We start from the raw sequence: 23,285 nt of genomic DNA, 5'->3' as shown, positions 1-23,285 counted from the left end.
TAGCCCGGAAAGTATTCGGCAAACGGTCACGCAAAAATGTCCGCTATGTCAGTGGGGTGAAGCGAATGCACCCTCCTCACATAGCGGGTACACCCTCCTTGCTCAGTGGGTACACACACCTTTTGAATTATTTTTGGAATTCTAGATTCTTGATTTTCGACCCATTGTGGAATTTTAATCCGTATTTCAGTTATTATTAAGGATTTCTTTCTAGTTTGCATTTTTCTTTATCAGAATCTAAAGTTTGCTTTTAATTTAAAAATGTTTTCGTTTTTTAAAAGGTTTTAATACTTAGTTTCTGATTTCTTAGGTTTATCCTTTAAAGTTAAATAATTCGTTATTTTGTTATGTTTTGTTAATAATTAAAAAGTTTAGTTCATGCGAAGCTCGACATTATTCCTTCTATTTGAGTTCTACATCTTTTTTTAGAATTTTCTTGTTGTCAGATATTAGGGGGGTTATTTTTAAAAATCAAGTTTAATCAATCAAGTTATGAAAAGCTTTCAAAAATAAATATATCGTTAACGGCAATATAGGGTTAACGATTTCTTATCGATTCCCCATCAGCTGGCAACGCTTAAAAAATAAAAATATAAAAAGTGAAACCAAAACAAGCGAACACCAACCAACGAAATAGATGAAAATACAGCTTTGTTCGCGATTAAAGACTGTTTTTGGGACGTAAATAGATCGCAAATAGGGGCCCGTTTCATGGAAAAAACACCCACCAAGCTAACCGCACCGAACCCATTTACTAACCGATTTAGATTAGCTGCGTTCGTAAACAACGGATAAGACTGTATATCAGCTGTACGTTAATTTAGTGATAAAACCATCGTAGAGCCACAGCAACAAAGAGACTGAACTGAACGACCTGCCATTTTGATACCGACACCCCGTCGAGATTAAAGCCAATTTTTGGATCCGATCCCCAGTTGTCCGCCGACTTCTAAGCACCTCGCATCGCTACTTTGTAACCGGACTATAGTCGCATATATCCTATATAGTATTGCACATATATACGATGTGCGTGATATTCTTCTGTGCGGACTCCAATCCGCAGCTGGGTGGCTACAAGCTCATTTTGGCCTCCAATCGGGACGAGTTCTTCGCCAGGGCCACCCAATCCGCGGCCAAGTGGGCGAATGCCGATCATGTTTACGGTGGTAAGTAATAAGTATTATGTAGAGGGTCTTTTAAATTGTTTTCGAATTTTTTTTTTATATATTTTTAATGTTTTTTAAGAACTGCCGTTATCTTGGATATCATATCAAATCTTTATGAACAGCCATAAAAGTTACTAAAAAAATTATAAAGTTTTATATTTTTATTTTGTGCTTTAACGGATGTTTTTTAAAAAACTATAGGTCTTAGTATTGATACATTGAAAGATTAAATATGGTGTTAAAACAAAAGTAGTAAACCTAAATAAAATATAATAGTAAAAGGCATTATAAAATAATAATATAATAACTTGTAACTGTATTTGTAAAAGATTTTGTTTAATGTAATTAATTTAAGATTTTATGTTCATAGTGACTAGTGCAGTAAAAATAAGTTTCACGCTTGTTGTTCTAGGATAGTAAAACAATACAATTAAAATTAAATTATATGGTAAATCTTGATATTCTTGAATATTTCTTATAAATATGGGCATATAATATTTATTAAAGTTTTAATATAAGGTTTTTATAATATTGCAATACTAACTATACAAATATATGATCAAAAAATACGTTAAATTCCCTTTATAATTATTAAATTTATTAACAATTTGGAGTATTTTTTTTAATATATATTTTCTTCAATTTCAGGAATCGATTTAGAGCCGGGACGCGAGGGTGGAACCTGGCTGGCCATCGGCCACTCCGCGGGCTTCTTCAAGGTGGGCGCCCTGCTCAACCTGACCGGCGAGCCCAAGCCCCGCGATGCAGTCGGTAAACCCCCATTTAAGCTAAGCTTACTAACCAAAACTCACTGCCACACGCACACACGCACCATTCATTTTGGCCCAAACTAAAACTTTCACAAATCAAGGCGACAAAAGAAATGAAAATATCCAAAAAAAAAACAACTTTCTTCGTTTCTGTTTTCTGTTTGAAGCGCACAAGAACATTTTGCAACCGCATAATCACAACAGCAACAAGCCCACCACCTCCAACAACAACAGTCATCTGAATCTGAATACGAATCTGAATCCGAATCTGAATGCAAATCCAAATCCAAATCCGAATCCGAGTAAGGGGCAATCGAATAACGAACATTTCTTACTAGGGCGCGGCATGATCGTGGCTGACTTCGTCACCCAGGCGGACGAGGAGCACAGCATCCGGAACTACAACCAGAGGCTCCTCAAGGACTGCACCAAGTACAGTGCCTTCAACTTTGTGTCCATCGAGATTGGGTGAGTCCTCTATATTCTATATTAACTAAGGAGATTTATTGGAACTTCATGATACTTTTTCAGTAAAATACTGATCATCTTGTTGATTTCTTGTAAATTTAGAACTATAAAGTTTAAATATTGAAAAAAAGTGGGTGTTGAACTCTATACCTCTCTAGTTACCAATCATTCATTTAAATTATGAAAAATTCTGATAAACTTCTTGGTAACTTCTTTTAAATATACAAACCCAAAGCAAATCATTCCAAATATTTAATATATAGTTTATTGTATTGAATTCTCAAAATCTCTTATTACCAATCATTCATTTAAATTAAAAAAGGTTTTTAAATTATTAAAAATTCTAATAAATTTTTTGGTAACTTCTCCTAAATATACGAACCTAAGGCAAATCGTTCCAAATTTTTAATTATATTGAACTCCCTTTATCTCTTGTTACCATACATTCATTGAAATTTAAAAAAATATATATTTAAAAAATATTTTAAACTGAAAAATCTTTAAAAAGCTAAGTTACCTGTTGGTATTGAGCTCGTCCCCTTATAAAATTGATATATTTTCTTTAAAATCATTTGGAGAACTAATATAAAAAATATATATTACAAAATATTTGAATTTTTCTAAGGAATATGGAATATAAGTTCCTAAAAATCAAGCGATTTAGCTGGATTAAATTTGGATGAACCAATATCAGTTTATGGGTGCCATTAATAAAAGACCATAAATTATATGATCTTAATTTGACTTACGGCGATAAAGACCAATATAAATAAATAATTGTGTTTTGTTTGGTTTAAGTAAAGTACTAATTATATACATATATTCCTTATTTATGCTTAAAGATCTCCATCTTCAAGTGAACACAAAGTAATAATTTTATACATTATATGTATTATACCTCTTTAAAGATCTCCATCGCTGCCCGCACGCGTGGAGCTGCTGAGCAATGTGCCGCCGACGCTGGAGGAGTTCCGGAACGGCGGTTGCTACGGATTCGGCAACAGCCTGCCACACACGCCCTTCGAGAAGGTGCGCCACGGCCAGCAGGAGTTCGAGGCGATAGTGCGGGAGCATGGGGGTGCCAGTGTGGAGACCCTCTCCTCCCAACTGATGCAGCTGCTGAGGAACAAGCACCGATTCTGGCCAGATGCCGAGCTAAAAAGGCGGGCGCCCAACTGGGGCGAGGGCTTGAGTGCCCTCAACGTGCACATTGCAGACCATGCCTACGGCAGTCGGACGCACACGGTCATCCTGGTGGACAGCCAGAACAGGATGCACTTCATTGAGGAAACGATGGCCGGACTGGATCCGCAGGGCGAGTGGAGCAGGACGCACATCGAAAAGGATTTTCCGGGCTATGTATAGAATATATATATCAGGAATTTGCTTCCTCCACTAATTTGTAATCTGTAATCTGTATTTTGACTCTGGCATTTACGATAATAAATAGTCATAGCTACTTAACTATTAACCATATAATGTAGGCTACATTTTCCACTTTTATTCATAGTCACTTAATACCCGACTATTCTGTTTTCGCTTTAGTTTATCTCTGGCATTTACAACCCCCTCCGCAAGCATACATAATTAATTATATTTATATATTTAAGCAAGGTAACAGGGAAGGGAAATAATCATCAACGTCTCGGCTTGCTTATCAGCAGTCCGCACTATCCAGTCGTTATATTATATCTCTATAGCTTTACGATCCAGTTAGTGGCCTCTCTATTTGTATTTCTTGGACACCCGACCGCCGCCTCCTCCTCCTCCTCCTTCACCGCCTGCTCCTCGCAAGACGCTCTTAAATTTCCTTGAGTTCAGCGAACGCTTTCTGCGGGCGAAAAAGAAAGAGATCGAGTTAGATAGTTATACATCCTAGCCCCCAGATACCCACCTCTTGTTCAGGTTATTCCTTGTGAGCGGTATGTACGCATACGGATCCAGTTGCCCGCGCTTCTTCATGTCGCCCTTGGCCTTTTTGCTGCTGTACTCATTGCCAGCCGACTTGCCCGACTTCACTGACATGGCATCCGATTGGCCACCGGCCAGCTGGCGATGGATGCCCTTGCCGCCGGCTGTGTAGCGACTGCTGGCCGTCGTCTTGCCGGACTTCATGCTCATCGCATCGCCCGCCTTGCGCGTCCGCTTGGCGGCCTTCGATTGCTGCTGCTGCAGCTCCTCCTCGTCGCTGGAATCCTCCTCCATTCCGCGCTTGGCCTTGGGCTCCTTAGCCGCTCCTCCAGCTTCGCCCATCGATGCATCGGAATCGGAGTCCGAGTCGGACTCATCGTCGCCGCCGCCTCCTCCTCCTCCTCGTTGGCCGCGCAGAGCCTTGTCGCTGATGATCAGGCGTCCGTCGTCGGCCGTCTTGAAGCCGCCGTTGGGCAGCTGGGGCTTCGTCTTCAGGCTCTTGGCGGTGGCAGCCGCTTGAGCAGAGCCACTAGCTGAAAAATGGAGTTATTATATCTGTGGCATCCTAGAATTCCTTTTAAACTTACTTAAAACATTGCCAATAGACTTGAGATCGGCCAAATCGACAATCTCATCGGGATCCTCGCGTATGTAAGTGCTCTTCTTCTGCTTGGACTTCTTCTCCCGCTTGCCAGCTACTCCGCTTTCATCCTCGGCGTCCATATCCTCGGGCAGATCCGAGTCGGAGTCAGCCAGAATGTCATCGATGCTGTGAGGGGATTACAATGGTTAAAATCAATGGGTAATTCCCATGAATAGGTGGCTCTATTACGTATAGCTCTTCTGCTCCAGACCGCCAACTAGCTCCTCGTCGGAGCTATCCGCCTGGGCCTCCTCGCTCTGCTTCTTGCGCGTATCCCGGCGCATCTGCTTGCGGATCTTCTTGAGCCGCCGGTGGGTCACCTCGTCGTCGCCGGGCACGAAGCGGGCCAGCTCCTCGGTGCTGAAGCGCTTGCAGAGCTTCTTCAGGAAGTAGCCGATCTGGATGCGGCAGTAGCGCTTCGTGTCCTTGGTCATGGCGGACAGGGAGCGCATCTATAATACGGATCATTGATTAATCATTTGCTTAGGAGGAATAGGGAACTACCTACAATCGTTTCCAGGTGATTGGCCACCAGGGGTATGGGCATCACCTTGATGAAGGTGATCAGAAAGGCGACGGCTGCCTCCGATTGATTGCGCGACTTCTGGACGAGGAAGACGGAGACCTGCTGCAGGACGAACTCGAGCGTGGCCACTGTGAGATGCTGTCCCTGCTGCTGGAGCACCGCCCGAAAGGCGAGGATCGTGTTGGTCACCAGCGATTCGTCGCCAGTAAAGCCGGCCGTCAATATGTCCACAAAGTCATTGATCTTGCCCGCATCCTGGTACAGCTGGGTGATCGATTTGATTAGCTGCTCGGCCACCTGCTCCTTGCGCGTGGAGAACTCCTTGTAGCTGAGCACTGCCTCGGGAATGGCCTTCATCACCAGCTGATCGTTGTACGACAGGTTGCTGCGGCACTCCATCAGGGATTTCAGGCAGCTAAGGGATAATATTCAGGGTAGTAACTCACTGGAGGTATTTATCAGGGTTCGGAATTTAACACACATGTTAGAAACGTGTAAAATGGCATTTTACAGTGTGAGCAAAGTTTTTGACATATGTATGTGTCAAAAACAAAAGTGTTAAAATGTGAAAAATAATTGTTAGCACACACAACTCACTTGTGTTTTTTACACACTGTGTTTTTTACAAAAATGAAAATTACATTTTATGGACATTAACGAATCGAAGGGAAAGTGAAGATTTAATATTGGGCCAGGATATTTTAATTGTTATTTTTAACCGTTTCCAAGCATATATGAATTTTTTCAACTACAGAAAACCGTGAATTTTTCAATTCAACACATATTTCTGACGTTTTAATGTCAAAAACTCGTTGTGTAAAAAACACGACGTGTAAATAACACAAATAAACTGTGTGTGTGTTATTTATGTTTCTAACATATGTAAGCTACAATTTTTTAACTGTTAATAACACAAGTTTCTTACAGAGTGTGTTATTTTCCGAACCCTAGTATTTATACACTCAAAAACTCACTACAATCGCGAGGCCTGGCAGACATTGCAGCTGGTGGTGAAGGCTTCCAGCAGGATTTGCTGCAGGGCGATGCTGTTCTTGCGGGTGAACTTCTGGCAAGACGCCAGCTCCGAGGTCATCAGTTCCCGCAGGAGCCTACAAAATACCCAGAGTTAGTTTTATACTTTAAACAGCTAGTATACCACCCACTCGTAGGTCTTCCTCTGCTGCTTCTTCAGCTTCTGCTCATCCTTGGCCACCAACTTGGACTTGTCGTTCCGCAGAATGGGTGCCATGTACTTCTCGAAGTACGCCTCGATGCCCTTGCACTTCTGCACGCGCACAATGGCCGCATTGATGTCGAACAGGGCGTCGTACTCGAAACTGGCCACCGCACTGGCCGCCAGCTGTCCCTGGGCGTTCTCGAAGAGCTGCAGTTGCACATCAGCCGGCGCCCTTGAGATATACAAGCGGATGACGTCCAGCACGCGCTTCCGCTGATCCGCCTCGTAAGTTCCACTCGGTTTCTGGGTGTAGATATTAAACAGACGGGGCAAAAAGTTCTTGGCATACTGGCCAATCGCCTGATGGCACTCCGCACTCTGACTCTCGTCGAGCAGCTCCATCAGACCATCGTAAATGGGGGCCCTGAACTCGGGATTCTTCTCCAGGGCGGCACCCAAAGTGGGGGCCAGCTGGCGCAGGTACTCCGGATCCCTTGGGCGGCGACAGAAACCGGGAAAGAGGCCCCACAGCTGGCAGCAGAGCAGCTCGTAGATGTGCGACGATGACTTGTTCTTCGCTTCGCTGAACTCCTTCCACTTCTGCTGGCAGTCCATGGCCAGCGGCACGATCTTCTCCCTGAAGAACTGCAGACTGGCGCCGTGGGCTCCCTCGCGCAAAAGGGGCAGCAGCCAGGAACGCTCCAGCTGCATGCCGCCCTTGCCGTCGGCCAGTGGAATCGCGGTGAGGATGAGTTCGGGTCCCAGAGCCTTGATGGCGCTGATCAGCGTGTGCTCGATCTGCAGGCGATGGCCGCTCTGGCTGTCGTAGCGCTTGGCGATTGTGAGCAGCGAGGGAGTGAGTTCTTTCCTGAAGAAAAAAAGGATTTAGTTAGGTTTTGGTATCTAGTTTATATCAGGGTTCGGAAAATAACACACACTGTTCTCATCTCATTCCTTGAAAAAGCCCAAATTAAGTTTAAAATCTAAATTTCAAATAATAAATATAAATGTATCTAAATCGACACTTGAAAAAGCCCAAATTAAACTCAAAATCTAAATTTAAATAATAAAAATAAAAATGTAATTCAACACCTCAGACGATCTGAAGGCCTTAGCTGCTAGAGCTCTTAATTCTTAGTTAGCTCATAGTTTTAACTTTAAGTTTGCTTTATATAAATAAATAAATAAATAAACACTGTTAAACACTGAACACTGTTAAGTTCAAAAAAGGTTATTGACTTGTGTGTAAAAATTTGTATTCTACATATGTTAGAAACATAAATAACACACACACATGTCATTGGTGTTATTTACACGACGTGTTTTTTACTCAGCGTGTTTTTAACACAATGAGTTTTTTACATTTAAGTGTCAGAATTGTATGTTGAACGGAAAATTGCACGGTTTTCGAGAGTACAAGAAATGTAACTTTCATTTGTGTTAAAAACAGTCGTGTTCATAACACATTGTGTAAAAAGCACAAGTGCTAACAGTTATTTTTGACATTTTAACACTTTTCTATTTGACACACATGTCAACAATTTTGCTCACACTGTGGAATAAAATTCTTCATGTTTTTAACATGTGTGTTAATTTCCGAAACCTGGTTTATATAGATTATATAGATAGCCTTACCCGAATTGCCTGCCGCAGGCCTCAAAGACAATGGAGAAGATGAGGATCACATATTTGGAGATCTCGCCGAAGGGAGCGTTCAGGACCTTGTGCAGCGATCCGATTATCCTGGCCACACTGGGCCTGCTGCGCTGGGCCTCCTCCTCGGTGGCACAGGCACGCGCAACGCAGTCCTGCAGCAGCTCCTTGATGCAGTTCGAAACGCCCACCACCAGTTCCGTTCGCTCCGAGAGCCAGAGGTCCGTGGTGCAGATCTCTACGAGGCGGGGCAGCGCCTGCATGCACAGATCCAGCTGCAGGGTGGCCAGGTGCAGGTGGCCCTCTTTCAGGACAGTCACCCAGGCGAGCGTCTGCCGGACATCGCTGCGATCCGGCCGATACTCGTGGATGGCCGCCAGCAGCTTGGCGCACAGCGAGGCATTCAGATTCGGGCTGCGCGTGAGGAAGAGGGCGTGCAGCGCCTGGAAGCAGTTCGTGCGCACCAGCACATTGGCCGCCGTCATGATGGAGAGCAGGTGCTCGCACACGCTGCGTATGTCCTCCGTGCGGAAGCCAGCTAGAGTGTCCTTGAGCAGGGCCAATGTGTGGAGCACCGTCGTCTGGGCATTGGCCAGCACCTCCGGCTTGAACTGGGCCAGGCAGAACTTGGTCACCCGGCTGCTGGCAGGGTGGTTCTTCACCTTCGGCTGCTCCTTCTCCTCCTGATCCTCATCAGACTTAGCCAATGGCAACATGAAGCAGCTGCCGTGTATGATAGAGACCACCGCATGCTGGGCCGCCTTGCGGATCTTGGGCTTGGAGTGAATGCTGAAGGCCAGCAGGGCATCGAAGTACTGGAACGTGGAGCTGTACGTCCAGGTGGCGTAGTCCTGGGCACGCAGCAGCACGGACAGGCAGCCAATGACCTGTGGATAAAGAAAAAGAGGTTATAATAGCCATCCCTATGTTATTAATTAACTAGTTACATAGCGAATCACCGACTGGTTGGTGGCCTCCACGAACCGCTGGAGCAGCGCCTGCATGGTGGCCGCCGTCTGGGCGAAACGCTTCCTCAGCACCGCAGCCGGCACCGATTTAATGCCCATGGAGAGCAGCGCCACGCCGGCCACAATGTCCCGCTCCTCGCTGGCCGCCTCGATCTGCTCCATGAGCAGCAGGAAGTACTCCGTGGACGTCTCGCCGCCGCCGCTCTCGCGGATTATCTCGGTGAGGGCGCTCAAAATGGCCAGCATCTCCTTGTGCAGATCCGAGGAGGCCCGGAAGCCGGTGAGCAGCTTGCGGAAGCTCGTGTTGCTGCAGCTGCTGTAGTTGGAGGCGAAGGTCTGGAAGGTCTTGTAGGTGCCGCTGGGTGCGGTGCCCCCTGATTCCGACATGTCTTCTTCGTCGTCCAGCCGGAAGCTTCGCAGGCTGCCGGCCACTTCGTTGACCGTCGTGGTCTCCGCATTGAACGCCTGGCGCTGCTCGTGCTTGTGCACCGCCTCCAGGGTGAGGCCGGTGGGCGTGGCAGCGGCTGGAAGGGGAGCGAATCATTATCATGGCCACCTGCTTGTCTAGACTCTAGATTCTTACCCAAACTCAGGTTGGGCTGGAAGAAACGCGACTTGGCCTTCAGGCGGTGCTTCATCTGGTCGGGATTCGAGGTGGCCGACTGGCCCTTGCCCCACGTCTTCCCCTTCCCATGGCGCTTTAGCTTCGAACGGAATTTGCCCATGGTCAGTGCGAGTAAAGCGAGAAATGCTCGAAAGAAAGTGCCCGAAAACCCAAAACACGCAAATCGCAACACGTGCGAAGAGTACCCGCTTTACCGATAAAACGTGCAATCGAATAATCAGTAGCCAAGTCATCCACCAGTTAGCCAAGACAGCAACCAGTAATCGATTTCAATAGTTATCGCCAAATGGTGAATTTCGAGTGCCCTAGCCAAGTCACCCACCGATTACCCAATAAATCCACCACTTAGCATAGACACCAACCAACTAGCCGACACATCAACCCGATACATATGTTATCGGTATCATACCGGCCAGGTCTGGCATCCCTGCGCAACAAGTTGAAGAATAGAAGAAGACAAATAGAAACAGCGTCCGCAAATAGTGCGCAAAATAGTGTTTTTTTGTTAACGTGCAACAGCGACATTGTCAACCCAGTGGAGCGGTGAATGCAAGTGATAGTGCGACCGAAAAAACAATGCCAAACACTTGACCACGCAGCAAAAACAATTGAGCAAGGCACACACCACACGCACACATGTGCAGGCACCCACTCGTGTAAGAGAGAGCGAGAGCGCGAGTGTGTGAGTGAGTGAGAGGCAAGAACTGTAACTGTAATATAATTGATAAAACAAAAAACGTCAGGAGCAGGAATCCAGTGTGCGAGAGGGAGAGAGAGAGAACGAGTGAGCAGAGGGACAGGGAGACGGCGAAAGAGAGAGCAGAAAAGGAGGAGGAATTGTTGTTGCTAAAAATAGCAACAAATAGACAGGCGAATAAGAAGCAGAGCAAGAAGAAGAAGACGAAGCGTTGACGCAGGCAAAAAGCCAAAGCCTTTTGGCCACTTGGACTCCCAATTTGTCCCGTTAGCCAAGCCAACAACTAAACATCGATAATAACAATAACAACAACTACAACATCAACAAAGACGTCGGACCAAAACTATGCTTTTGAAATTCACAAAAACCAGTGGCGCTGGACCCTCGGCCGTACCGCTGCTGCCCCCCAACCCCTCGCCGGGCTCCAGTTCGTCGCTGCAGGCAACAACAACAACGTACGCGGCCCGCGGAACAGGTTTGTACCCACTCTCTTTTACCCCCTTTCCCTTCCCCCTTTTTCCCCCTTAAAGCCTCTCTTTGCTCTCATTTGTTTTGATTTTTATTTTACCTTTAAGTACGCCAAATGACAATACACCTTGCCCACTTTGTCATTCGAATTTCGATTACTACCTAAAACTATGGTTTATCGACTTTGAATATTTACACTTTTGCATCTCAAGAAATCATTACATTTATGGATTTAAGGAATAATTATAAGATATATTTTACAGATTCATAAAACAAGAAACTTTTGGTAAATAAGTATGGGAAACCCAGAATTTATTATAGATAGTAGGCCTTAGTAGGGACCAGTAAAGAAATTGTTTTTGAATTTAGAATTACAATCAACCACTTCAGTAAACATATATTTCTTCTTATTTTCTCCTAACTTTCTAAATAACTCTTTCGATTAACCCTGGAATTTTGATACGCATTTCTTTTAGTTCTTTTCAAACTTGTTTTTGTTTACTTGCAAAAAATGGATAGTGAACCTAAGTACATACGAATGTACATACATAAAATAAGAGGTTCGCTATAAGAAGTGAATATTAAAAATTAAAATAACTTAAAAATGGGAGGTCTGGTATAGCTGATAAAAAGCACTTTCATAATCTGTTTTATTGACCATTTTGCGGTAATTTACAGACGCTTGAGATGGTTAATTTTAAATTTTGTCTTCGTGTTTCTGCCTTTCTTACTTTATGTGTGCTTTTGCCGTAAATAGATGGCAAACAAAAATAGACCGCCCCAAAAGGTGGACACATACACATATTTTGGGTAAAAATATTGCCCCCTAGAAATATTTCTTGATTGATTTCCACCCTTTGCCGCCCACTCCGCCCGTCGCCCACTCTCGATAATTCTGCTATCGATATCAGCAAAAGTTGACAAAAACAAAAACAAAACAAGAAAAACACTATTTGGCCCCCACAAACTTTGCGGCATTGAAAGCCACGCACGTGTACCAACACACACGCGCAATTATGTTTACACGCACACGCACAATTATGTATGTATGTTTACATGGGCGAGTACAGGGATCCCCCCGTAAATGTAATCTTCTTGCGGAAATGCTTTGAAAACTAAATTCGGAGATATGCTAAACTTTCGAACTTTAATTTAGTTCTTCAGTTAGCTGAAAAATGCTTTTTTCACCTTAATGACTCTAAAATTCTCAATAAGTTCTAGCTAAATGAAAACATATAATATTTACAAAATTTCTTTAAAACTTTATAATATTTACAGGGAATATAAAATAAAATATTTGTATATTTTCATTTTGATAAATCCAAAGCTTTACTGCTCCCTGCTTAGAAGACTATAATTTGCTCTTTGGTACACCTTTAATTTCCAAGTCGCCTTATAAACGTTTTTGTTGAAAAAACGGCATTCCTTAAGCTGAAGTTCCTAGGCAACACCACGCGAATCCTTTTCAAGTTTTTCCCTCAGCTGTTCGCTGTTTGCTCGGTATTCCATTTCCCCACATCCACATCCACACCCACCCCCGCCCACTTTTCCGGCTTTCCAACACGCTGTCTCATTTCATTCCGCTCTCTTGAGCCATTTGTTTGCTCCGCTTAATGCTCATATAATCAAATTGAATTGAATTGAATTGGATGTTTTTCCAACAAGGTCGCGGCTCCTTGGCAACCTGCTGGAAAACTCACTTAATGTAGTTTCCTTTTGCGAGGGTGTGTCTGCTGTGGAAGGGGCGGCGGGAAAACCCACACGAAAGGGAAATGGAGACAATAGAAAATAGCAGAAGAAAATTAACAAAGTGTTGCACTTGTTGAGCAGCGAAGTACACACAAGTACAGTGGTTAGTGGCTACAAGCACTAAAAAAAGTTGTATTTCTAAACGTTTAAAATAACCCTTTTATTAAATTGTCTTGAAAATACCGATAAAAAAAGGAATTTAAAAAAGAAAGAAAAATAAAAATAAAGAAAAATCCAAGTAGGTTTGTTCAAAATACAAGAAATTTTTTTTTTTTATTTTTAAATATTTTTCCATAAAAAAACGTTCCATTTTATACTCGCAAAAAATCAATAAATAGTTTAAAAAATACCTTTAAAAAACTGGCACTCCTACAATACCGAAAGGACTATGATTCTGCCTAGCGACTGACTACTGTATGTGCGTATCCCAGCTGTCCATGATGCACTCGGTTTATTTTTGTCCAGCTGGGAAGCCCTAGGATGCTGATGCCTGTAAATTAAGTGGACTTTGCTCCTCCTTCGAGATACAATATACAATATACATTTCACATTTCCCCGCTGTTTGTCCGTTTGTCTGTCCGTTCTGTCGTTTAATTGCATCTCGAAAGTCTCGTGACTTGACTTAGTCAGCAATTGTTTATTGGTTAATTTAATACAATTTTCTGCTCTCTAGATTAGTTAATGATTGTCGTCGCTGCTGCGCGAGTCTGTTGTTGTTTTGTTAGTCGTCTGGCTTTGGGTTGTTTTTTTTTGTTTTGTTTTGAATTTGTTTATTTTTTCATTTTAGTATGCAAAGCTCGGCGGCAGCGACAACGACTTGAATAATTCCAACTTAGTTAATCAATTTAATTATGTATGAAAATTGTTTCATTTGTATTTTGTTTTTGTGGTTGTTGTTTGTGTAGTTTTTGTTGTTGTTGATGCGACACTATTATAGTTTGCTCGCATTCCGCTTTGCCCACGAAATTCGTTGTTTGTCTGGCTTTAAATCGACAAAATAAAATACCTAATGTCGTCTCACATAAGCTCTTTTTCAGCTCTTTTTCCCCCCAATTTTCTATATATTTTTTTAAACCTATTTTGTTGTTTTCTTTTTTTTTTACCCAAATTTTCTCCATTTTCCCATTTTACTAGTTCCTCTCTTTGGCTTTCACCCAAAAATTTTCAATGGCAATCACTTCTGAAGTTGATTTCTTGTCTGCTAGTTTACTTTTTTGTTTTGATGTCCGATACCTAAAAAGTTCAAGGGTTTTTCTATTTACTCAGTTGTTTGCAACTTATTAACTAACTTAATTTATCTGCCAATAGGAAATTTAGAAATTCAGGGAGAGTGCTTGGTAAATATGTTATCGTTTTTGATATTTAAGAGTATATAATATTTTCTACAGATATTTAAATATAAATTTATTTGTATCCATAATACCTTTTTTTATTCAAATGTTTCCAAGTTGATCTTTTATTTTTTATTTATTGAAAATAAGCTTTAATAACAGTAGCTTAAAGGGTACCTGTTAGTCGAAGAACTTTAAGATTTACTGAATAGTCTAGCTAATATACTAAATATTTATTCATTAGTATCCCTAATACCTTTTCCTTTAAAAAATGTTCCCAAGATGTTCTACTATTTTTTAAATTATGGAAAATAAACTACAGCTACTGTTATTAAAGGGTAGCTGTTAGTCGATGATCTTTTACATTTTTTGACCACTTTTTTGCGAGCCCACCTCAATTATTTTGTTATTGCGACGCCAGCAGACACGCACATATACGTACAAATGTTAGAATGTGGATATTTGATTGGGAGGGGAGATATTTGATATATATATATGTATATTTGGGTGGGAGCAGGTGGAGCAAGTTCATCGCTGTCCCGATGTCGATGCATCATTCAAATAAACTTTTCGTTCAAAACAAAATGATTAAATTTGTTGATATTTTTTGTCGTCTTCTTTCGAGCATCACGTTTTTGTTGATTGATATTATTACCGAAATGGTTTGCTGAGTAAGCTAAGCAGGAAATAAAAAGCCAAATTTAATTTGTAGAACAGCAATCGTCTTTTAGAATGAACCCATTTCTTCAGAGAGAATTTTTATTTAAAAAAAATAAGAAAACCAAATGTATCAAAAAATGGTAAAATACGAAATTAAGGAATGCAAAATATGTGCGTAATTTATCTTTTTATGATTTGAAATCTCACCAACCTTTTTTCTTTTTCTCCACCTGAATTTCTTAGGCTTGTTTTTATAATTCCCCTTAAAGACAGAAAAAAAAAACAAACCTTAAACAGCCGAGTGAAAAATCGAAATAAAGATATTGTAATGCCAGTCGGCCGATAAGTCCGCTCCGAAATTTATATATGGCCCCATTAAATGAGTTTTGGCCATTTTTCGGTGCTTTCTGTTTGCTTTTGTGTGTTGCCTGGGGCTTTCATCGGAGCACGGCGACAAACAGGAGACAATAAAATGCAATCAGAGCGTTTATGGGGGCATAATTTCTGAGTTCCAAAGCAAATCGAAATCGAAATCAGTGAGACCGTATTGCGGCCGGATATTGATTGAAATTGCCAACGAATGAGTCACTGCAAAACGTTCAGGACTTTTCTCCCAACATCTATTAACAATTATCTCTGGGTAAACAACATGAATAACTAACTGATTAAACTGATTTGAATTTGTATTCTGCATTTTTAATTACAATATTTTCATATGGGGAATCACTAAGAACAGAAGTCATAAATCCAGTTAGGATTCTCTATGGTTATAACCTTGAATTGTCATGAGTAACGTTAATTCCTAACATATCTAAGGATTCTAGACTTTAACTAAAACCGTTTTAATACAGTAATTTCTATACAAATTTGAAAGAAATATTATCCCTAAAGAGAAACATTTCTAAAGTTTAAACTTCTTACTTGAAAATGATCTTTAATATCTACTTTTTGATTCATTCATTTATTCGTGTGGCCTGGGTAACCAAGTATTTTCTATGATCATTCATCTAAAATTCTCCGCTCTATTGTTGTCATTTGATATGGCATTAAATTCCATTACGTTGCTAGATTATTCCACTGCAACGGGCAACAAAAACCACAACAACAACAAATACAAATACAAAAAAACGCGAGCCAACAATTGTCTAAGGTCAAAACGCAACGCTGGCAAAGCGTTTCTTGGAAAATTGATCTAGACCAGAAGCCGGCTTCCCGTTGATTTCCATAGCCTTTCCCTTTTCCCCTTTTGCACCCCCCACAAAACGCCAGTCTATTACAAAACTCAACTGGCTTTGACGTTCACTTAAAGAAAAATATTAGCGACATTTTTGTAGATCTAAAGAAATTATTAATGAAATTTCAATTTTCAAAATAATTTAATAGATAGTTACATTTTAATGACTATAATCATTTTTCTATTTTTAGAGATTTACCAAATTAAAATATATACAAATTTTAAAAATCAGTTCAAAAAGGGATATTTAAATGTTTAAAATCTACAGATGAAAAATAAAATTTTCAAACTCTAGGATATTAAATCGAAATTAAAAAACCACCTGACCCCTCAGGATGGTACACTAAGAAAATGATATTTTTCCCAAGTGTAGGGGGTCGTCCGGAAATGCCGTGGAGTGAAAAACTTTTCTCCGGCTTTTGTTGTGACGTACACACGACAACGTGGTTCGGTTGTCGTCATTCAGGTGAGTCCCCCACTCGATAGCCGGTTTCAAAATGCATCGAAGGGTGAAAAGATGGCTGGCAGGGGAGTTGGGAATCGGGAATCCAGAATCCAGCATCCAGGTGAGATGAGGTGGGGAGTTTCGCAAGTGAGTGGGTCGCCGGAATGGAAATTAGCGTTAGCAATTTATTTGTTATGCAGGTCGGTAATTGGAAATGGGATGTCTAGCCATGTATGTAGTACAGTGCGTTTCACGACCATAGCCGACACAGAGGGTCATGGAAATACCAGGTATGATAAATGACCCCCCGGTTTCTTATTTATATTATCATTGATTCATAAAGACAAAAATAAAGTGCCGTCATAATTTGGAAAATTTTTGTTTACTTAATTCCACTAACTAACTTGCAATATGATTCACAATGAAACATGTTTTTATGAAGTTTCACAGATAATTGGATACGATTATAAGAACAAAAAAGATTAAATCCCCTCTCCGAGTAGATTAATCAATAATTTCCAGCTTTATCTCTAAAGTTAAGAATTCCATAACTAGAGCTTGAAAAAATATCTACAGATTACTATTTTCTCTTTCGAAACAACAAAGTGTGAAAGTATCGAAAATATCGATAACATATAACTAGATTCTCAGTCAGGGCATACAAAAGTTCGTACAGTTGACCGATTCGATTCCCAAGATTGTGATGACAGCCTTCTGAACACTTTAACCCTTTTGATAAAACGCTGTCGGGCTAAAGACCCCGACTGTCGATGATATTTGAGTTGCGGTTTTATTTTCTCTCCGATTTCTGGCACTCCAATCGAAGGAATCGGCCCAAATCAATTGTCTTGGCCGTGACGTCAGCAACTGGCACCAATCGACACTGCGCCGCGAACGTTTATTAATTTATTAATTTATGAATTATAATAATCAACGATTGAGCCGATGGAGCCAATGAATCGGGATGTAAATCGGAATCGGATTTCGACTCATGCGACGACGCAATTTTATTACTTTGCAATGTAGGTCTCTTGAATTTCACCCAGTTTCTATTTGCTTAATTAAGTAACTTGAATAAAATGTGAGTTGGAAAATTAAACAAATTTCAAAAAAATTAAGAATGACTTCAAAAAATATTTTATATTTATTTATAACAAAATAAATATGTAATTCTGTTAATTGGCTTAGAATACATTCCTATATATTTTTAAATAATTTGTAATATTCTGCTGTTGTCTGTCTATCCAATATGCTGGCCTTGAACTCTTCTCGGGTGTCATTCACATCGGCCAGAAAAAAGAAAAAAAATGCGAAATGATGAAGAAATGATAACTTGCGGCGTGTATAACGCTCGTTATAATCAAAAAAGGCCCGGCTCGGTGCTGTATATTTTCCCTTTTTCACCAATTTCAGTGTCCACATGTTTATCTATCTCTCCCAACATTTGTAAAATCAGTATCTTGAACGTGACTAAACAGCATTCTGGTTGTTTCACAAAAAGTTGTACAATTGAAATGGGAATTTTACTTGCAGGTATTTTTAGAATATTGTTAAAGATAAAGATTTTACAAATCGAGAAATAACTATGGAATATGATGATAGCTATAAGATCCTTACAATATTCTAGTTATATAATATAACTAATATTATTAATATTAATTTCAAAGCAGTTAAAATAAATGCTTTGAACCCTTCACACTGTTTTTGCTTACTTTAATAACATTTACACAAAACATCATAATAAAATAGTATTTTTCGAAAAGAGAAAATACGGAAGTGCCGTGCCCATAGGTGATTCTCACCTGCCAGAGATAATATAGCTAGTATTTGAGTTTCTGAATTTCGCGAACCAATCTCCCTCCTCTTCTTTTCTTTTGCGTTTCGGACTCTTTTGCACTTTGGACAGGCACAAATCATCCAAATTATTTGTGTACATTGGCTGCGGCTTGTTGTCTTGTCTTGGCGTTTTCTGTTTTGGTTGACGAGCCCCAAATATAATAGAAAATTGGGGAGGGGTCCAGCCTTTGGCAAATAGGTATACGAAGTACGAAGTTGCGGGGAGTGTGTGAGATGGGTTATATTTTCTGGGGCCCCGGGTTTGTAGGTTTGTAGGTGTGTGCGTGTGGGGGCGGTCTTGGTCCATCGACTCTAATTGAAGTTAAAGCGAGATGGCATTCAAATGGGTGTTTGCCTTGTTGTGTGGGTGGCGACACTGAGCCAGAAACGCATTTGAAATCTTTGTTTGCCTATTTACTTTCATTATTTAAGTGCTAAACGAACGTTTTTCATTCCCATTCAGCAGAAAAAAAGTAACACAATTAAAAAAAAAAAAACGAAAAGAAAAGAAAAGAGGCCTCTAAAAGAGTAACACAATTGAAAAACAACTTAGAGCCGCTTCAGACGAGTTTTCCCGCCCTATCGAGCGGAGGGCTCCTCCTCACATGAGTCGAAAATGGCTTAATTTGAATATGAATGGGCTCAAACTGTCTAAATAACACTATCATAACATTTGCATAGCTGGTTATGAAAAACTCAAAAAGATAATGCCTTTTTTCGATGTGGATTTATCGAATTGCAGTGCTAAGATTCTGCGAAAAAAAAAAACAAATCAAATCTATTATCATGTACTTGAAAAAATACTTTAGATTTAAACTTACGATCGATACGAAACACGAAACCCTTTTGTATTAAAGCAAAATAATCCGTATACCTATATTTTTTTTACCCAAATTCTATACATATAACAAACTAGATCTTATCATTCAGGGGTCAGTAGAATCGCAGAATCGCAGAATCGCTGAGATAAGAAACAAATAGCGAGAGACCTAAGAAACTTACCTGTTTGAACTATTTCGTATTTGTTATTTCTTCTCTGACCGTTTCTGTTCTGTTGCGTAAATATTTGCCTTTTATATTTATCGTTTTATGTAAGAGATTATGAATTTATGTATGCTCTACCTTGAGTGTGTGGGGGCTTTGTGCTGGCGACCTCTGGCGACGGCGACACGTGTAACACCCGATTTTTTTGATTTTTTTTTTATAGAGCGGGGGGTCTTGAAATCGAGGCTTTACTTACAACTACTGTACTACCAGCGGTAATAAAACTATTTAGTCTGTCTGGTCTGGTCTACACGAGATAATTGGGATCCCGACTCTGCGAGGCGAACCAAACCAAATCAAACCAGATCGCATCAGATCGCAAAAGTAGTTCGCATTCGTATTCGCATTTTGATTACGGTTTCTGCTGCTGCTGCTGCTTCCTCTTCCACGCAGTCTGCGGCCGGAGTTTAACGATCAGAGAACCCAAACCAAAGCAAACCAAACCCATCAAGACCCGACCACACCATATACTACGGTGTACCATACTCAACATACTCGAACCGATCAGACAAAAAAGTCTTGCAATTAGTTTCTGTTTTTTGTTTTTTGTTTTTTGATTTCTATTTTTTTTTTTGGCAAGGCAAATCGCAGACGCACAGCTTAGCGATTGCCATCGGTCTAGGGTTTTCGGTACTGTTAATGCCCAGGGTTGACTTGGGAAACACCCTATTAATCAGGGAAAAAGTATTATTAAAAGTATAAATAATCAGACTGGTTTCTAAAATCTGTTCTTCAAGAAATGAGTTAAAAAAGAGTAAAATAAATATTTTTAAAAAAATACGGAAAGCTTACGAATTTTTTAAGAAGAATGTCATATTTAGGGATAACAGGCTTAGCTTAGAAATTTAAATAAATATCATTGTAATATCACAATAAAAATCAGAAATGTGATAAAAAATATTGTTATAAACCAAAATAAGTTATAAGAAATCCTACAAAGGATCATAAGCCTGACTTACATTTTTTTTTTATAAATATCACTATGATATCAAAGTATATCAAGAAATGAGTCAAATAAATATTGTTATAAACCAAAATAAATTATAAGAATCCTACAAAAATATCTTCATTAGGGATTATAAGCTTGGCTCAAAGAAAACAATATAGATCTAATGAGGTTTAGTAAACGTAGGGTATTCCCAGGTCGTTGGCATACAAACATACTTCGAAGATGTAGATGAACGTGTTATTGTTGTTTTTCGCTTTGTGTTGTGAAATTCGCGAGCGCAGACGTCTATTGTACACACAAGTATGTACGTCGGTACATATGTACATATGTGCTCACCGCCGAATGTATCTGTACCTTTTATGAGCTGGGCGTGAGCGGCGTCTGATAAGATTTTGTTTACTTTTCGCTGGCGGCTGTCTCGCGATTCTCTCTCGCTTTTTCGGCACTGCCAAAATACGACTACGAATACACGAATTCTATGAAAATTGCTGTCGAAAAGTGAGAAAGCGAATACATGCGATATAACTATGACGAACATTGCGATTTGTGCTGCGATGGCTGTCGGTTTTTTATATTTTCTTTTTTTTATTGAGCACAACGATTGAGCGTTCGGTTCAGCATCTTAAAAAGTATATGTACTTATTATACTGTATTATATTATATTATTGTTTTTATTTTGCGCTGATTGCTGGCTTTTTGTTTTGGCCCCAAGTCACGTGACGCGCGCGTGCCTCGGTTGTCCGCGTTTTCTGACGCGCGATCGCTGCCCACTTCCCCCATTTCTTCTTTCTTCGGGCTCTTCTTTCTTTCTTTCGTTTAATGTTATTCTTTTTGACAATCTGCGCTTGGGCCCATCCATCATTTGTTTCCGAAATCCTACTGACTTTCATTCATAAAATTATATATTATTGTTAGGAAGAAGCAAATATTATTTTCATTCATTTTTAATTCAATATCTTTTACTCACTTGATAAAATATTAATATTTTATCGAAGTAAAAAAAAAAGAAGGCCCTTTTTCATTCATAAAACACTGCCCTATATATATTTTATTTGTTTTCTGCACTCGATTTGGGAATGCCAAAAATGTGGAAAATGGTCAGGGGGCGTTTAAAAAATATGATGGCTTCTCTCTGTCGATCTCTGATCATATCCCTCTATTATTGTTGTTTTTTACGAGAATTCAAGATGAGAATTATATTCTGGATGTGTGTAAACAAAAACAATAATAAATCGCATAGCGCCAAAAAAACTGAAAAGAAGGCAGAAAACCAAAAATCCGCAGAGGCAGAACAATATAAGAATGCTTAGATGAAAGATTTGAAGGCTGTGTGAAAAGAAGAAGAGCCACGGAACGGAGATGGAGAAGAGATGATGGAGCAAAGAGCAAAAAGAGGGGCTGGAGAAAAGTATCATTTAGCGCATTTCGTGACATTGCTGAGAAGTTTAGTCATCAATTCCGTCTTATGAATTGATGAAAACGCACGACAAGCAAACCGAACACAAATACATCAATTAACAGCAATTTATTCAGTTCTTGATTAATTTACTCTTCGTTTTAGAGGCATTTTCTCGATCTATTCTCTTTATTTTCCCCCATCGATGAGAGGAGAATTCAAAACGTTTCCCAACTACAGATTGAAGTTCCAACCGTGTTGTATGTGATATAACAGCTAAACTCGTGCTAAACTAATGATTTATACTAGTTTTAGTTTTAAAAGAAAAATAAAATTATTAAAGAATTTAAGAGATCTTAAATTTTGAATTTTATAAAACCCCTTAAATTTGGAATTCTAAAGATGTAGAATGATCGGATAATTTAAAGATTATTTTCAATAGATTTCTTAAGTGAATCCCCGCTACTATATTCTATGCTAATCAATTTAACGCGCAAATGCAAATTACATTTGGGCCCGTTGTTATTACCGTTTTTTCATATAGCCTGGTGGGCGTGGCCCATTTACATATGATTAAAGTAACGCCGCACGATAATCAACTGCTGCTGCTGCTGCAAAAATAAACCAGGGACAATGTGGTTGTCATGCCCTGTTATCAAACCGCGTCCATCCACGTGATGCCAAGAACAAGCGCTTACCAACCCAACCGCCCAACCACCCACATCCCACATCCATAGACATACATCGGTATTCTCGCCCAAAATAAACATAGATCCCCCGGAAGTTCAAAATATGAACCACGACAGAATAAATGAAAACATGAGCGAAACTCGAGCAAACTGCTTATCAACTTTGGCAATCTCGCTCTCTTCTCTGATGTTGGGGGTATGGCATTAGAAATTAGTCGCCGATCTCTCAGTTTTTTTTTGTTTTGAGTATGCCATGGTGATATGATATGGTATGGTATGGTATAATATTATGGTATGGTTCGGTATGGTATGGTGGTTCCCTCGAACACCTTGGCTGCTTGGCTGCTCGGCTCCATTCCCTTTGGCCCCCGGTCTTATCGCCGTGTCTGTGTCCAAGTGCGTTTGCATAATCTAAGAAAAAAAACTGGCGATTAGAAGACACGCGCAATAATTCCCATTAAGTGCAAGAAGAAGCAGAGCCGAAGAGGAGATTACTTACGTGAACTGGGAAGGAGCCGAAGATCAGGGGTTTCTCGAGTGTTTTTTTTTATGATTTTTAATAATAATACAATCAAGAATAACTTTAAATGATTTAAGTGGTAAGGCTCGATTTGAAAATAATTTTTTTTAGATTTTTATTGTTAAAGAATCTCCGGGATTTTTCATTTTTTCTTTCATTAATGGATATGCAATCCAAGCTTGTTTTTAAACTGCGATAAATGACCACTGGTACTACTTACTACTAATTTATATAAAAAACCAATGATGATGATGATATTGGGACGCTTGGCTACTGTTAATGTTAACGTGGCTGTTACCGCCTTTCGGCTGCTGTTAAGTGAGCATGCGCTTAACAGCTGAGATCGCCGGTCGGCCAATG

At 40.2% G+C, this 23,285-nt stretch overlaps 3 protein-coding genes across 5 annotated transcripts in view; 2 read left to right on the top strand and 1 right to left on the bottom strand.

Moving 5' to 3' along the window:
• The first annotated feature begins 573 nt into the window (after positions 1 to 573).
• On the top strand, positions 574 to 3,875 carry Tango2 (transport and golgi organization 2). Of its 2 annotated transcripts, none has more exons than XM_017160579.3 (4): positions 574 to 1,166; positions 1,815 to 1,937; positions 2,275 to 2,404; positions 3,313 to 3,875. In XM_017160579.3, the coding sequence occupies exons 1-4, from the start codon at positions 1,025 to 1,027 to the stop codon at positions 3,767 to 3,769; spliced, it is 852 nt and encodes a 283-aa protein (XP_017016068.2). In that variant the 5' UTR covers positions 574 to 1,024; the 3' UTR covers positions 3,770 to 3,875. The 2 variants fall into 2 exon arrangements, with proteins under 2 accessions (XP_017016068.2, XP_017016067.2); XM_017160578.3 differs by having other exon boundaries at positions 2,104 to 2,404.
• Positions 3,865 to 10,108, bottom strand: LOC108070196 (RRP12-like protein). The gene is made up of 10 exons (XM_017160577.3): positions 9,866 to 10,108; positions 9,262 to 9,806; positions 8,297 to 9,201; positions 6,648 to 7,529; positions 6,459 to 6,593; positions 5,467 to 5,899; positions 5,148 to 5,410; positions 4,903 to 5,084; positions 4,299 to 4,848; positions 3,865 to 4,235 (listed from the first exon to the last, which is right to left on the bottom strand). Exons 1-10 carry the CDS (start codon positions 10,005 to 10,007, stop codon positions 4,130 to 4,132), a joined length of 4,143 nt encoding a protein of 1,380 aa, XP_017016066.2. The 5' UTR covers positions 10,008 to 10,108; the 3' UTR covers positions 3,865 to 4,129.
• A 212-nt stretch (positions 10,109 to 10,320) lies between these two features.
• Positions 10,321 to 23,285, top strand: part of NFAT (NFAT nuclear factor) — a 39,073-nt gene continuing 26,108 nt past the window's right edge. The window contains exon 1 of one of the 2 annotated variants that reach the window (XM_070218537.1): positions 10,321 to 11,079. In XM_070218537.1, coding sequence (XP_070074638.1) covers positions 10,950 to 11,079 — 130 coding nt within the window. In that variant the 5' untranslated portion in view covers positions 10,321 to 10,949. The remainder of the gene's footprint in view (positions 11,080 to 23,285) is intronic. The other variant, XM_044396125.2, reaches the window with a different exon arrangement.

This window comes from Drosophila takahashii, chromosome X (assembly GCF_030179915.1).
Source record: "Drosophila takahashii strain IR98-3 E-12201 chromosome X, DtakHiC1v2, whole genome shotgun sequence".
Lineage (NCBI taxonomy): Eukaryota > Metazoa > Arthropoda > Insecta > Diptera > Drosophilidae > Drosophila > Drosophila takahashii.
Note: the sequence above shows the minus strand (reverse complement) of the source record. Positions and strands in the feature narration are given on the sequence as shown.

What these genes read in the sequence shown, in the direction of transcription:
- LOC108070196 (XM_017160577.3), bottom strand. Translation starts at nt 10,007, where the DNA reads ATGGGCAAATTCCGTTCGAAGCTAAAGCGCCATGGGAAGGGGAAGACG. An exon ending in GCCTGCGGCAGGCAATTCGG is followed by an intron (nt 7,530 to 8,296) that starts GTAAGGCTATCT and finishes TTTTTTCTTCAG; the next exon opens with GAAAGAACTCACTCCCTCGC. An exon ending in TGCCAGGCCTCGCGATTGTA is followed by an intron (nt 5,900 to 6,458) that starts GTGAGTTTTTGA and finishes ATTATCCCTTAG; the next exon opens with CTGCCTGAAATCCCTGATGG.
- Tango2 (XM_017160578.3), top strand. Translation starts at nt 1,025, where the DNA reads ATGTGCGTGATATTCTTCTGTGCGGACTCCAATCCGCAGCTGGGTGGC. An exon ending in TGCCGATCATGTTTACGGTG is followed by an intron (nt 1,167 to 1,814) that starts GTAAGTAATAAG and finishes CTTCAATTTCAG; the next exon opens with GAATCGATTTAGAGCCGGGA. An exon ending in CAAGCCCCGCGATGCAGTCG is followed by an intron (nt 1,938 to 2,103) that starts GTAAACCCCCAT and finishes TTCTGTTTGAAG; the next exon opens with CGCACAAGAACATTTTGCAA.